The sequence below is a fragment of the Tamandua tetradactyla genome, chromosome 10, assembly GCF_023851605.1.
Source record: "Tamandua tetradactyla isolate mTamTet1 chromosome 10, mTamTet1.pri, whole genome shotgun sequence".
Taxonomy (NCBI): domain Eukaryota; kingdom Metazoa; phylum Chordata; class Mammalia; order Pilosa; family Myrmecophagidae; genus Tamandua; species Tamandua tetradactyla.
The window spans coordinates 56,256,839-56,272,727 of record NC_135336.1 but is presented as its reverse complement, the minus strand read 5'-3'; the positions used below and the strand labels follow the sequence as shown (position 1 = coordinate 56,272,727).

At 37.6% G+C, this 15,889-nt stretch overlaps 2 protein-coding genes across 7 annotated transcripts in view; one reads left to right on the top strand and one right to left on the bottom strand.

Annotated features, from left to right (window-relative positions):
- ARL13B (ARF like GTPase 13B) overlaps positions 1 to 15,889 on the top strand; it is an 87,862-nt gene that overhangs the window by 26,986 nt on the left and 44,987 nt on the right. For 2 of the 6 annotated variants that reach the window (XM_077118659.1, XM_077118658.1), the window contains exon 2: positions 14,462 to 14,532. In XM_077118659.1, the coding sequence (XP_076974774.1) occupies positions 14,478 to 14,532 (55 nt within the window). In that variant the 5' untranslated portion in view covers positions 14,462 to 14,477. Of the gene's footprint in view, positions 1 to 6,362; positions 8,888 to 14,461; positions 14,533 to 15,837; positions 15,883 to 15,889 lie in introns of those variants that run through there. The other 4 variants (XM_077118655.1, XM_077118657.1, XM_077118656.1 and 1 more) reach the window with 3 other exon arrangements.
- The window catches only part of STX19 (syntaxin 19), a 40,859-nt gene continuing 25,776 nt past the window's right edge, over positions 807 to 15,889 (bottom strand). Inside the window, exon 3 of the transcript XR_013158569.1 lies at positions 807 to 892. The gene's annotated coding sequence lies outside the window, so the exon portion shown is untranslated. The remainder of the gene's footprint in view (positions 893 to 15,889) is intronic.

Below are 15,889 nucleotides of genomic sequence, written 5' to 3'. Positions count from 1 at the left end.
ATGCTTTGTTATGAGTCATCTCTGTCAGTTTGAAACTAGTATGTACCCTAGAAAAGCCATGGTTTTTAAAATCCTGATTCAATATTATAGGGTGGGAACCTTTGATTAGTTGTTTCCAATGAGAGTGACCCTCTTAATTCTGGGTGTGGCTTTTTGATTAGATGTAGATGTGACTCCACCCATTCAAGATGGGTCTTGATAAGTTTATTGGAGTCCTTTAAAAAGGAAAGACATTTTGGAGAAGAGCCAACAGAAATGCAGACATGTGGAGATGCTTGGCATGCCAACAGAGAGCAGATACCTAGACAAGAAAGTTTGGAGATACAATGCCTAATAGATGTCTCCATGTGCCTTCCCATGAGATGCCAAGCAAGCCAAAACCCAATGTTGTGTCAGAAGTTGGAAGCAAAAGAACCAGGAACAAGGACCAGCAGAGGCTAGCCATGTGCCTTCACATGTGACAGACGTCAGCCTTTCTTGAATCCCAAGGTATCTTTGTCTGGATGCTTTAGTTTGGACATTTTTATGGCTTTAGAATTGTAAACTTACAACTAAATAAATTCCCTGTTTGAAAGCCATTCCTATTCTGGTATATTGCATTCTGGCAGCATTTAACAAACTAAAAACAGCATCAAGTAATTTATGTTGTGATTTATTTGTACTGCTAATGCCATGTTTATTCATTAAGGCTTTAATTACCCAAAATAGTTAATTGAAGCCATTTTTTTTTCAAGTGCATGGTATAATCTTAAAAATTAACTCCTTGCAAGATTAATCAAAGTGAAAATAGAAATCCACAGACTTACATTGTTCCAGTTTCAAAATGATCATAATTTTCCAAAGTGATTTTTATCTTTGAAGGACTTTTATTTTTTTGATTAAACTTAATAACCTATAAAAACAAAGAAATGCTTTAAGGTAAAAGGTAACATCCTTAGTAACTTTCAGAGCAGTGTTACAAAATGTGTAGTAGTAAATTATTTGAAAGTTTGGTTTCTTTTTTTTTATTTTAACTGAAATCATGATGTGAATGGGAGGGAGCAAACTAAGGTGCTACCTATGTAATAGAGAATGAGGTACCAATTTCCTTAAAAAGGTGTATCTGGGATTTTTCCTCCTTTGGCTCATAAAGAATGTGAAAAGGTTCCAAACTGTTCCTAGTAACTGCTGACTCAGTTGATGCTTATTTGTCTTCCTGATTTCTAGTGTAGTCTCTGCCTACCCAGTCCTCCCATAGCTGTCCATGCTTTCCCCTTACAGTAGTTATTAGTTTACTATAATTACCTCTCTAATTCCTCTTGTCTTGCTAGGCTCCAAGGTTTATGAGGGCTAGGAATTGTGGATGTTTATTTGCCACTGTGTAATAGGTGCTTAATAAATAGTTATTGAATAAATGATGCAAACATCATCAGTTACCCCCAAAAGTAACTGTTTTGGTTTATTCTGATACTTGAAGTACTATAGATCTTAAAATATATTAACTGTCATTAAAGAGTAATTGAGTTAGTTTAATAGAAGTGTATTATCATTGTGTATTTAGTAACTTGAATTCTCTGTAATATGTATTCAAAATGCAACATTATTACTCTTTTCTAGTCATTTACTTAATTTCATTTAGGAAGATATTTTTGTTCTTACTTAAATCTTGTTTTTTGAATTTAGGTTAATATGAATATTTCAAACACAATAATAAAGTTAGATTCTAAATATTCCAAGACTTCTGGGAAGAGGGCCAAATAGAGTAGCTCGAGATAAGCCCTGCTCCACAGAAAAGTTAGAAAAGGGACAGGAGGGCGACTGAGGTGGTGATTCAGGAATGCGGCTGACCTGGGAGAGCCTGCACTACATAGGGCAACCCTGGTTGCAGAGGCTGAACAACTGAGAGGCAGAAAGCTGGAGCCTGGCACGGTGGCTCAGAGCCTGTGGGAATGCATGGACCAGAGTTGGGGACTAGGAATTGAACCAGGCCGTGTTCCTTCGGTGTGCTTTCCTCACCAGCATAGCCCCATGACTGGTGACTCACCTCACACCCCATGCACCCGAACCTGGTCACCTGCTCCCATTCTCCGTGCTCCAGACACCCCCACCCCATCGGCCCCCAGTGTACGTACCTGCTCCACATCCCCATCCCAAGTGCAGACCATCTCTCTTCTCCTGCACCCCTCCCAAGCACTATGTCCCCCACACTGTTCCCTGCAGGCTGTTGCCAACACATAAAGGCTGCAGGCACTAACTTCCATACCCAGGATAACCTATCCCCCTGCCCATAGTGTCGCACAGCCTCACCCTATCCCCCTGAGCACTGCATATCAGTTTACGGCATTCTTAGGCCCACACGTGCACATGGGCCCCCAATCATGTCATTCAGCTCTGGGAACTGCACTTTACAGTGGTCCTAAAACCATGCATGCACATGGCCATCAGCCACATTTCCCAGCTCTGAGAAAGTGTTGACCTGCGCAGCCTGGTCACATCTACCCCTAATCATGAATGTATGATTCTGACCTGCCGCCACAGCTCTGTGCATGCACACAAAGGGCCCTGCGCCTTACACCAGTACACATCCGATTTATGCCCCCCCAGACCAGTGCACCCACACAGCTACATCCTCCCTGGCCGCTGGGTGCCCACATTCACAAGCATCAGTGTAACACAACCAACCTGTGCCTATACCTACCTGAAACAAATCACCTCACTGAGTGCCCCACCCCATACATACCCTGCTGTACAACCATCCCACAAACACAAGGCCTTAGACTTCTGAGAGAAATCAACTCCCAAAGTAAATCACTCAAGATATTTATATGCCACAAAGACAGCAGAAGATCACTAAGCATATCACACTCCACACAGATATAGCCCTGCCTAATGACCAAATTAAAACGACAGAGGAGACATAGACATTGGGACTAATGAAAGATGTAGATACAACTCTGATTAATAAAGTAAATGGGAAGGCAAATGACAAAAAAGAGATCAAGAAGACGGTAGAAGAGCATAAAAAGGAATTTGAAAGAATAAGAAGAAGCGGATATTGCCACGATTTCCCTAGGGAACAAGGGAAAAAAAGGGATGCCACGCAGGATTAAGAAATGACAGACACAAGAAGTTAGTTAAGTGGGGTCAGGGGACTCAAGCTCATAAGGAGCAAGAGTACCAAATAAACTGGCATCCACATATTTATTGTGCTCTTACATGGGAACTGCTTTAGGGAGGATAACAAAGCAAGATTATTTTTAGTATCTGTCATGCCTGCAAAGCTAAAAAGTTTGGTTCACACTTCCTGTCCCAGGAACCATTTATTACTTATCAGAATGTTTTCTGTACAGCTCTCTTTGGGCTCCAGAGTTGGCGTCCTTGAGAGCAGAGTGAGCATTGACTAATCTGCCTGAAACTGCAGAGGCAGAACTTTCTCATGACAGTAAGGCCAGATTAGATAAGGTGCATACAGGAGACCATTTCACAGGAGACCAAGGGGTTGTGCCTCCAAGGTTCTTCTGAAGTGGTTCTGCCAACAGTCAGAGGCCTGCTTCTGAGCCCCAACAGGATATCACAGAAATTAAAGACTCTGTAGACCAAATGAAAAACATAGTAGAGGCACACAACACCAGATTTGAAGAGACAGAAGAAAGAATAAGTGGTATAGAGGACAGGATAACTGACTTTGGAGACTCAAAACAGCAAATGGCAAAAAAAGATAGAAAAATTTGAATTGGGTCTCAGGGAAATGATAGACAAAGTAAAGTACACAAATATAACAATCATTGGTGTCCCAGAAGGAAAAGAGAGGAGTGAAGGGTGAGGAAGAGTAGTTGAGGATATTATGGGGGAAAAGTTCCCAATCTTCATAAAGGACTTAAATATACAAGTCAAAGAAGCCCAAAGAACTCCAAACAGAATAAATCCAAATAGCCTTCCCCAAGGTACATACTCGTCAGTCTGTCAAATGTCGAAGAGAAGCAAAAATTCCTGAAAGCGACAAGAGAAAAGCAATCTACTACATACAAGGGAAACCAAATAAGACTGAGTTCAGACTACTCAACTAGCACCCTGGAGGCAAGAAGGTAAGTGTTATGATATGGTCAAGATCCTGAAAGAGAAAGACTTCCAGCCAAGAATTCTGTACAGAACCAAATTGTCCTTCAAAATTGAGGGAGAGATTAAAGTTTTCAGAGACAAATAAGCCCTGAAAGAATTTGTCAACAAGAGACCAGCCTTACAGGAAATATTAAAAGGAGTTCTGCCAGCTGAAAAAAAAAAGACAGAAGAGGGAGGTCTATAGGAGGACACAGAAACGAAGAGTACCTTAAGTTAAAGAATACAAAGAGAAAGAGGGAAAAGAATATATAGATCTGACAAAGTAAAATAAAAAAGATAAGATGGTGGAATCAAGAAACACTTTGAATGTTAATGGATTAAATTTACCAAATAAAAGATCCAGATTGGCAGAATGGATTAAGAGACATGACCCAGCTATATGCTGCTTGCAAGAGACTCATCTTAAACACAAAGATACAAATAGATTGAAAGTATGGAAAACGATTTTCCATGCAAGTTGTAACCAAAAGAAAGAAGGAGTAGCTACACTAATTAATAAACTTTAAATGTAAAGACATTAGAAGAGATGGGTACTATATACTAATTAAAGGGTCAATTCACCAAGCAAATATAACGATCATAAATGTTTATGCTCCCAATCAAGGAACTCCAGAGTACATAAGGCAGACATTGCAAAACTAAAGGGAGGAATAGATGTTTCAACAATAATAGTAGTAGACTTCAATATACCAGTCTCCTCTATAGATAGAACAACCAGACAAAAGATCAACAAGAAAATAGAGAAGTTAAGTAACTCGATAAATGAATTAGACCTAACAGATAAATACAGGTCATTGCACCCCAAAGTACAAGGATATACAATCTTCTCTAGCGCTCCTGGAACATTCTTCAAGATAGATCATATGCTGGAGCACAAAACAGGTCTTTATAAATTTTAAAACATTGAAATTTCTTCTAGTTTGCTAGCTGCCATAATGCAATAAACCAGAAATGTAGCTTGTTTGTGTGTCTCCAAGAATTTGTTGATTTCATCTAAGTTGTCTAGTTTGTTGGCTCATAGTTGTTTATAGTATCCTCTTATGATCTGTTTTATTTCTTCAGGGTCTGCGGTAATGCACCCCTTCTCAGTTCAGATTTTGTTTATTTGCATCCTCTCTCTCTTCTCTCTCTCTCTCTCTCTCTCTCTCTCTCTCTCTCTCTCTCTCTCTCTTTTGTCAGTCATGCTAGTGTCCCATCAATTTAATTGATTTTCTCAAATAAGCAATTTTTGGTTTTATGGAATCTTTCTATTATTCCATAAATAATAATAAAAGGGGATTTATTTCATTAGTTCTTCAGAGGAAAGGCAGCTAATTTTCAACTGAGGTTCTTTCTTACATGGGAAGGCACAGGATAGTCTCTGCTGGCCTTCTCTCCAGGCCTCTTGGTTCCAACAACTTTCCCCAGGGTTATTTCTTTCTGCATCTCCAAAGGCCTGAGCTGAGCTGCGAGTGCTGAGATGAGGTATGCTGAGCTACTTGGGCTGTGCTACGTTAAGCACAAGCCATTTAAATCAAACATCATTCATTGTAGCAGATACACCTCCTAGCCACCTCAGGTGTAATCAGCAACAGATGCGGTTCACATGCCATTGGCTTATGCCCACAGCAGTAGATCTAGGCACCTTCACCTGGCCAAGTTAACAACTGAATCTAACTACCATAAAATTATTCAAAGCACTTTCTCTGATCACAATAGAATGAAACTGGATCTCAACCACCAAAGAACGAGAACATTCTCAAATATATTGAGATTAAATAACACACTTTTAAATAACCAGTGGGTCAAAGAAAAAATTGTTAGAGAAATCAGTAGCTATTTGGAGAAGAATGAAAATGAAAATAGAACCTATCAGAGCTTATGGGATGCAGCAAAGGCTGTGCTGAAAGGAAAATTTATTGCCCTAAATGCCTATATTAAAAAACAAGAAAGAGCAAAAATTGAGGACTTAACAGCACACCTGGAGGAACTTGAGAAAGAATAGCAAACTAACTTCAAACCAAATAGAAGAAGAAAAATGACAAAGATTAAAGCATAGATAAATGAATGGGAGAACAAAAGAATAATAGAAAGATTCCATAAAACCAAAAATTGCTTATTTGAGAAAATCAATTAAATTGATGACTGACAAAAGAGAGAGAGAGAGGATGCAAGTAAACAAAATCTGAAATGAGAAGGGGTGCATTACCACAGACCCTGAAGAAATAAAAGAGATCATAAGAGGATACTATGAACAACTATAAGCCAACAAATTAGACAACTTAGATGAAATGAACAAATTCTTGGAGACACACAAACAAGCTACACTGACTCAGGAATAAATAGAAGATCTTAACAAAGCAATCACAAGAGAAGAGATTCAATCAGTCATCAAAAATCTTCCTATAAAGAAAAGCCCAGGGCCAAATGGCTTCACAGGGAAATTTTATCAAACATTCCAGAAAGAACTGCCACCAATCCTGCTCCAACTTTCCTTAAAAATTGAGGAAGAACTTATACCTAATCATTTTATGAGTCTAATATTATTTTAATACCAAAACTGCGTAAAGATGCTATAAGAAAGGAAAACTACAGGCCAATCTCCCTAATGAACATAGATGCAAAATTTCTCAATAAAATAGTAGCAAATCAAATCCAACCACACATTAAAAGAATTATACACCGTGACCAAGTGGGGTTTATACCAGGAATGCAAGAATGGTTCAACCCAAGAAAATCAATTAATATTATACAGCACATTAACATATTGAAAGGGAAAAATCACATGATCATCCCAATTGATGCTGAAAAAGCATTCAATAAAATTCAGCATACTTTTCTGGTAAAAACATTCCAAAAGGTAGGAAGCAAAGGTAGCTATCTCAATATGATAAAGGGAATATATGAAAAACTTGTAGGCAGCATCATACTCAATGGTGAGAGACTGAAATCTTTCCCCCTAATATCAGGAACAAGAAAAGGATGGCCATTGTCACCACTATTATTCAACATTGTGCTAGAACTTTTAGCTAGAGCAGTCAGGCAGGACAAAGAAATAAAATGCATACAAATTGGAAAAGAAGAAGAAAAACTTTCATTTGTAGATGATATGATACTATACTTGGAAGATCCTAAGAAATCTACAGAAACTTTACTTGAGATAATAAACAAATTTGGCAAGGTGGTGGGATATAGAATTAGTGTGCAGAAATCAGTAAAATTTTTATATACAAGCAATGACCAAGCTGAGGAGTTAGTTAAGGAAAAAATTGCATTCAAAATAGCAACTAAAAGAATCAAATACTTAAGAATGATCTTAGCTAGAACATAAAGGACTTGTACACAGAAAACTATATAACGTTGCTGAAAAAAATCAAAGGAGAATCTAAATGGGTGGAAAGACATTCCCTGCTTATGGATGGGAAGACTAAATACAGTTAAGATGTCAATTCTCCCCAAATTAATGTACAGATTCAACACAGTACCAATAACAGCCTACTTTGAAGATTTGGAAAAGTTAATTACTAAATTCATCTGGAAGGCAAAAAGGCCTTGAATAGCTAAAAGCATCCTACAACAGAAGAATAAAGTGGGAAAATTAACACTCCCTGACTTTAAAACCTATTATAAAGCCACAGTGGTCAAAACAGCATGGTACTGCACAAAGATAGAAGTATTGACCAATGGAATTGAATTGAGAGTACAGAAATAGACCACCAAGTCTATGGTCAACTGATTTTTGACAAGGCCCACAAATCTTCTGAACAGGGGCAAAATTGTCTTTTCAATAATTGGGCATGGAGGAACTTGATATCAATAGCCAAAAGAATGAAAGTGGATCTCTATCTTACACCCTACACAATAATTAACTGAAAATATATCAGACACCTAAATATAAGAAGTAGCACCATATAGCTTCTAGAAGAAACTGTAGGGAAACATCTTAAAACCCACTAATAGGAGGTGGCTTCCTAAACTTTACAACCAAAGCACAAAAAACAAAAGGAAAAAAATAGGTGAATGGGAACTCCTCCAAATCAAATGCTTCTGCACCTTCAAGGACTTTGTCAAAAAAGTGATGAGGCAGCCAGCTCAATGGGAAAAAATATTTGGAATTCACATATCGGACAGGTTTGATTTCCTGTATATACGAAGAAATGATAACAGCATTTCAACAACAAACAACAAAAGAACAAACTCAACAACAAAAGAACAAACAATCCATTATAAAATGGTCTAAAGAGGTGAATAAGCATTTTTCTGTAGAGCGAATACAGATGGCTCAAAAGCACATGAAAAGATGCTAATTTTCTTTGGTTATAAGAGAAACGCATATCAAGACTACAGTGAGATACCACCTCCCACCTACAAGAATGACTGCTCTTAAACAGACAGGAAACTATAAATGTTGGAGAGGATGTGGAGAAACTGAGACGTTGTACACAGCTAATGGGAATGTATAACGATGCAGACACTGGAGGATTGTTTGGTGGTTCCTTAGGAAACTAAATATCAAGTTGCACTATGACCCAACAATAGCACTACTTGGTCTATACCCAGAAGAGCTGAAAGCGATGGCACAAACAGACATTTACACACAGATATTCATAGTGGCATTATTCACAATCACCTAAAGATGGAAGCAGACCAAATGCCCATCAACAGACAAATGGATCAACAAAATGTAGTATATACGTATGATGGACTGTTATGCAGCAGTAAGACAACATAGCATCCTGAAGCACATGACAAGATGGATGAACCTTGAGGACATAATGCTGAGTGAAATTAGCCAAATTCAAAAGGAAAGGTACTATATGATTCCACTTTTATGACCAACGTAAATGTATAATCAGAGACTTATAATACAGAATATAGGGAACTTAGAGATACTTAGAAGCTAGAGATAGGTGAACCGTTAGCTAATGAGGTTGAATCTGGTGTAAGGTAATGGATAGGCATGAAGATGGTTATTCTTCATTACCGTGTTGGTGATTGTCATGGTCAAGTTCATGTGTCAACTTGGCCAAGTGGTGGGACCTGTTTGTCTGGTTGGGCAAGTGCTGGCCTGTCTGTTGCAATGAGGATGTTTCATAGAATTAAATCATAATCACGTTGGCTGCATCCACAGCTGATTCCATTTGTAGTTAGCCAATGGGAGTGTCTTCTGCAATGAGTGATGCTCAGTCTAATCACTGGAAGCCTTTTAAGGAGGATTCAGAAGAGACAGGCTCTTTTCCTGCTTGGACTGGCGAACCTTTCCTGTGAAGTTAGTCCAGACCCTCCATTGGAATTGTCAGCTTCACAGCCTACCCTACAGATTTTGAACTCTACGTTCCCACGGTTACATGAGACACTTTTATAAATTTTGTATTTATGAATATTTCCTGTTAATTCTGTTTCTCTAGAGGACCTTAACTAATACGGGGATGAACAAGATTGGAAGGAATTGTATAGACCTTTGTGTCCCACTGATTAACACTAGATATATGAATTAGTTCTTGCAAGAATTTCTTCAAAGATATGATTCTTGTACAAAGAATGTTTTAGTCCAGGGTACAGGGGAAAAACTGCTATTGCATGCTATGAGCTATGTTCAAAAGGAAACCATGAGCACAACCACAAGAACAGCAGAGGTAAATAATGGGGGAAGGAACTAGAATTAAGGGGAGGTTTAGATTTCCTATTTGGTGACGGTGTGTTTATTGGTTTTCCTTCTCTTGGAAACAGTGAAGTTATCCAAAATTGAGAATGTTGATGGACTATGGACTTTGGGCCCTATACATGATGCCCTATGAATGCAGATGGCTGAAGGATGCACTGGCGGAGAAGTAGATTGGTGAATGTTGGTGTATACTTATGAACAAAGGTGTACTGCTATAAAAGGGAACAAAGACTTGAGGCACGCAACGATATAAATGAACATGTGGGACATTTGGTGAGACAAAATAAGCTGTAAACAAAAGAACAAGGATGGTACAGTCACCTTTAGAAAATGCTTGTACAAAAACGGGCCTAGACTGGAAGCTTTTAGAGCAGACACATTAAGTCTGGAGTGGTGATTATTATTTCTGGATTTTGAGAGGCTGTGTTATATATATATAACCTGATATTTAGAGATAAGAACGAAGTTGAAGAGGTTGGGGTTAAAGTAATTCAAAACATAGGGGTAAGAAAGACAGTGTCTATATTTTAGAACGACACATATTCTTTGAGACCAATGGAAGAAAGGTTTGTTTTGGTCTGGAACTGAAATTTTCTGTAGTGCATAATCTAATTCATCCTATTTTTATAGCTCATTTGAACAATTGAAACACAGCAGAGAGTAAGAAAGAGGTCCTTTAATCCTGTTTAGATTATGGTAATGCCTTGATACATCCTAGCATATATTAAGCATACAATTAAAAAGTATTGACAAAGTCCCCTGAGGGATGGGAGAAAGAACATGAAACTACTAATCCTTACCATCAGGGAATACCCTGATACTGTGTCAAACTTGGGGGACACCCAAATCAATAGGCCATTCCCTCAATCATGAGGATTACTCTTGTGATACTTATGTATATAGCAGAGAAGCATAGACTACCTTTAGGCATGCCTAAGTGTTACTTCTGGAGGACCTCTTTTGTTGCTCAGATGTGGCCTCAGTCTCTCTAAGTCCAACTCTGCAAGTGAAAATCCTACATGGGACATGAAATCTAGGGGTGACAGTCTCCCTGGCAATGTAGAAGATGACTCACAGGAATGAATCCAGACCTGGCACTTTGGGATCAACAATTCCATCCTGACTAAAAAGGGGAAAAGAAGTGTAAAAAGTATCAGTGGCAGAGAAATTTCAAATAGTCTCTTGAGAGGCTGCTCTGGAGGTTGCTCTTTGCAAGCTTTAGTTAGATCTTCCTATCTATCATACAACCCCCAGCCAGTACCATTCCAGCCAATCCTAAAGAACATGGGCAATATGTAAGATTCCACAAAGGTTCCACGCACTAGAGTAACTTTCCAGAAACCTACAACTTACAAATGGGTCCCTTGTCCAGATAAGTCTTGAAACCTAACCCAACCTCTCTAGAACATCAGATAGTTCCATCTCCCTACTCCATATTAATGACATATCCTTCCAATATGAAAAATTTAGAATTGCCATAGCCCAGACACCTCTAAAGAGAGAGATGAAAAGATCAAAGGTGATGGTGGAGTTACACAGAGAAGATAGGATTTAATAAATGAATATGAATGCTGAATCATTTAATTGATATCTCTTTTAATTTCCAGTATTTTAGAGCATCTAGAAGTAAAAACCTAAAATTGTAAAATTGTAACACATGTCAAACTCTGAAATCTGTTCTACAACTAATTGTGGTGCTGTACTTTGAAATTTATAGCTCTTTCGTATATGTTATTTTTCACAAAAAAAAAGAAGGAAAAAAGTCAATTGTGATGATAAAAAAATATTTAAGCCCTCTAGCCTCCTATATTGTGGAGCAGCTAGAAGGAAAAATCTGAGAGGATTATATGGTAGCCCATGACAAACTCTGGGATCTGTCCTGTTACTACCTGTTGAAGAGTGCTTTGAAAACTATTGCTTTTTTATTTCTTTGCTTTGTATATATGTTATACTATACAATAAAAAAGTTAAAAATAAAAATATATATTCCATAGCTTCCTTAATGAGTGATTTATATTTTTTAAGTTGATAATCGAGATGAACTTTCCACAAAGTCCACCTGGACTTCATGTACTACTTTGCTTCCTTAAATCGTAATCTGTTGTGGATTCCTTGAATATGCCCACTGAACCCAACGCTACCAGATTGGGGATGGTGTCAAGGAATGTTGCTTATTACAGTTTATCCCATTCTTGTGCTGATTCAAGCATAAATATACTTCTATGTATTCCCTGTGGTGAGTAAGCATTTTAAAAAGGCTAAGGCTCTTAGACAAAAAAAGGAAATTAATGTGGAGAATAAATTCATTTCATTCACAATAAAAGCCGGAGTCCTCACCATAGCCTAAAAGATGCTACAAGATGTGACCACAGATGTATCTCAGACTTCCAGTCCTTCTACTCTTCCCCTTCCTCACATGACTTCACCACACTGGCTTCCTTACTGATTCTTGAACATTTCCCTACCTTAGTGTTTTTGCACCAGCTGTTTTCTCCTGCCACATTTATTTGCATGACTAACTCCCCCGCTCCCCTGCCCAGATCACTCAGATTTCACCTTCTCAACCTAAATAAACTGGTGACCCTCCCCCATTCCTGTCTTCTTTGCAATCTGTTTTTTCCATAGTACCTAATCACTTTCTAATATACTATATAACTTATAATTTATTTATGAATTACTTTTATTATTATTGTCTGCTTGTGCCACTAGATTATAAGCCTTTAATAGCGGCAGAATTTTTGTCTATTTTTGTTTTTTGTCTCTTATTTTTTTAAATAATAAGCAGGTGTATCTTCAGTACCTAGAACAATGTCTGGCATTCTGAAGATGGTCAGTAATTATTTGTTTAATAAATGACCAATTTGACTTTTACAAATCCAAGTTTGTTCTTACTCGGCTTGTGACCCATGATTCATCTGCCTCACACTCCCACCTCTGGTCTTTCTCTTTGTTATACAACCCCTTTAAATACATCTGGAATTAAAATCACACACACACACACACACATACTCACAAAAGTCCAGATCCAAGGGTGAGATGTCTGGAGAGATGAAAGAACACCCTTTCCTACCTTTTATTTTATGTTTCTTAATTCTAGTTGGTATGGTCACTGTTTTGGTTTGCTGAAGCTGCTGGAATGCAATATTTAGAAATGGGTTAGCTTTTACAATGGGGATTTTTTAGTTTACAAATTTACATTGTAAGGCCATGAAAATGTCCCAACAGGATGATACCTTCTCTGAAGAAAGGACTGTGTGATTCCTCTTATCAAATAGCAAGGCATGTGGCCAGTGTTTCCTGTGTTTCATTACCTTCAGCTCCTAGTTCCAGTGGCCTCCTCTCTGAGGTTTCGTGGATCCTCTCTCAGCATTTCTGGGACTTCTCTCTGTAAACTCTCTCTTAGATTTTTCAGCCTTTTATTTTCTCATAAAGGTCTCCAGTAAAAGGTTAAAACCCACCTTGAATGTGGTGAGTCACATTTCAATTGAAATAACACAACCAAAAGGTCCCATCCATACCAGGTCTGCACTCACAGGAATGGATTAGAACCTGACCATTTCTGGGATACATCAGAGCTTCAAACCAGCACAGTCACTAATGAGGAATGACTGCACTTGGCAGAACAGAAACTCTGCCTCTATCCCAGGAGTGTGGCCTCTTCCTGTGGTTATAGGAGGGTAGCTCTGTCAGAATTTCACTAGTTGTCTCTCTGTATTTCCAAGGCAATTCTTATTCCCAAATCTGTGTAGGAAGTAGACTGTCTCACCTTTCTTATATTGAACACAAATTCAGCCTGGTACAGAAATGAGCTTTACCAGCTTGTTAGTGGTGGAATGGATCATCAAGCTCATAGACCTGTATACTAAGTTTGCCCCTTTGTGTCTATCCTAGGGTTGAGAAGCCCATAGGGATTAGGTGAATTTGATTCTTGTTCTGACTCGGTTAACTGATTCATAATATGGCCTTGCAGACATTATTTAATTCATCTGGGCTTTTGTTTCTTCAGTTGTAACATAGAACTAGATTTTACTTTATTTTATTTTTGTCTCTATGGAGTTTAGCTATATCATCAAAATCATTTTAAACTTTACAGTTGTAAGAACCTTCTTTGATAATATGTTAGCACCTGAAATAATGTTATTGTATTGACGATATATACTTGTTCAGGTTCTGCATATCTAAAAACATAGACTTGAAAATGCCAATTGTACCTAGAAACTAGCAAAAATTCTTCTCCTGTATAATTTCATTAGGTAAACAGATTTTTTATAATTCATGGAGTTCAGTTAATTTAAAAAATTGAGTCTTTGGCCATGATAGTTTAACTTGTGTTAGATTCCATCTTCCTACTTTCTTCCTTTTTTTTCTCCCTTCTTTTCCCCTCCCTTCCTCCCTCCTTCTCCTCATTCTTTTCCTTATCCCTTCTTTATCCTTTGGATTATCTATCATACAGTTTTTCTTCATTTGTCTAGATAGCAAAGTCATGGCACTTTGTAGGTATATATATATATATATATATATATATATATAGGTATTTTTTTATGAATTTTGTTTTATGAATCTATATTTTATACATCTTTGTACCCTCTAGCCACTAGCAGATTTTCTTGTACCTAGCATATGTCCCTTAAGTGATGCTTGGATGGATGAATCTGCATTTATTTTTCCCCAGTAATAAATAAACTAAAAAAGTGATTGTTAAATTTTTGTTATTTCAAGAAAGGTGACCCTTGTGATGGTGGGACTTGATAATGCTGGTAAAACTGCAACGGCAAAGGGAATCCAAGGAGGTAAGCTAAAAAATATTTGTATGCTGTCTGAACTCTATTAAATTATTCTGAATTATTTCCTTAATTTTAAAATGCTTTATTAAATTTCCATAGATACAGATAGTGTGCTTGGCTGTACACTCCATTATTTTAAATTCTTAATATTCTTGTTATTAATATAGTGAATAGGCTCTGGCTTGACAATACTGGCCTATTTTCATATTTCAGGTTTGAATAAGTGCAGAGATACAGAAACTCTCTGAGTGCTTTGATTAGCTAAGAGGGATCACATATACACTCCAGCTAACAGGAAGGAAGAAAGTAAAAAAGAATGATATGCCCCTGCCTTTAAGCACATCCCACTTTTACTTATATTCTGTTGACCAGAATTTAGTCACACAGCCATACCTAGATGCAAGGAAGGTAGAAGCAAAGCTATCCTGCTCTCTTAGCATCTCCTGGTGGTTTTTTCCAATATGTTATATAGTTTTTATAGTTCTTGTAAAGCTATGGCCTCTGTGCTAATAAAAGGTTTATATCACATATAGTACACCTCACTGGACAGATTTAATTAGTCTTCTTAATTTAATGCTTTGAACAACCATATAGCAGTGACCATGCTAGTAAGTTTGTTACCTACCAAGAGAACTTAGTACCAGCCAGGTATCTTGAGGGTATGAATTAGGGGAAAACCATCACATATTCATTCTTGGAAACCAATAATTGCAACAATATTTCATGCATACCAAATGGTTAGGGGCTTTTATTTATGGGAATTTATGAAAGAAAAATAACATCTTGCAAAACTTATTGTTGGGGCAAAACGTTTCTGGACTCCAAACTTTACTATTTAATTTTAATTGTAAATTATGTGTTCCTGTCTGAGAATCCTTCTTGGTACTGCTCATGCTATCTCCTAGATCATATCCTTATATAACACTTCCTACATCATCTAAACTAGAGGTCAGCAAGCATTTCTATAAAGAACCAGGTGGTAAATATTTTAGGCTTTTTGGGCCATGCTGTCTTTGTCCCAACTATGCAATTCAAACATGGGTGTGTGAAAGGAGCCATAGGCAATAATAATGTAAATAAATGAGCATGTCTGTATTCCAATGAAACTTTATTCAGACACACTGAATTTGAGTTTATTATTTTCAAAATAGGTAGTAGTAAATTTTTTTTCAGTTATTTAAAAATGTAAAACACATGCTTAACCTATAGGCTATACAAAAAACAGGTGATGAGCCAGATATGACTTGTAGGCTATGACCTCAGCTCTAAACGTCTTCCCTTCTAACTTTCCTTCTGTATCTTATGTTCTAGGAAGCAGGCACCTAAGGATCTGCGAAGCAGAACCTCTGATTTGTTGTGCGTA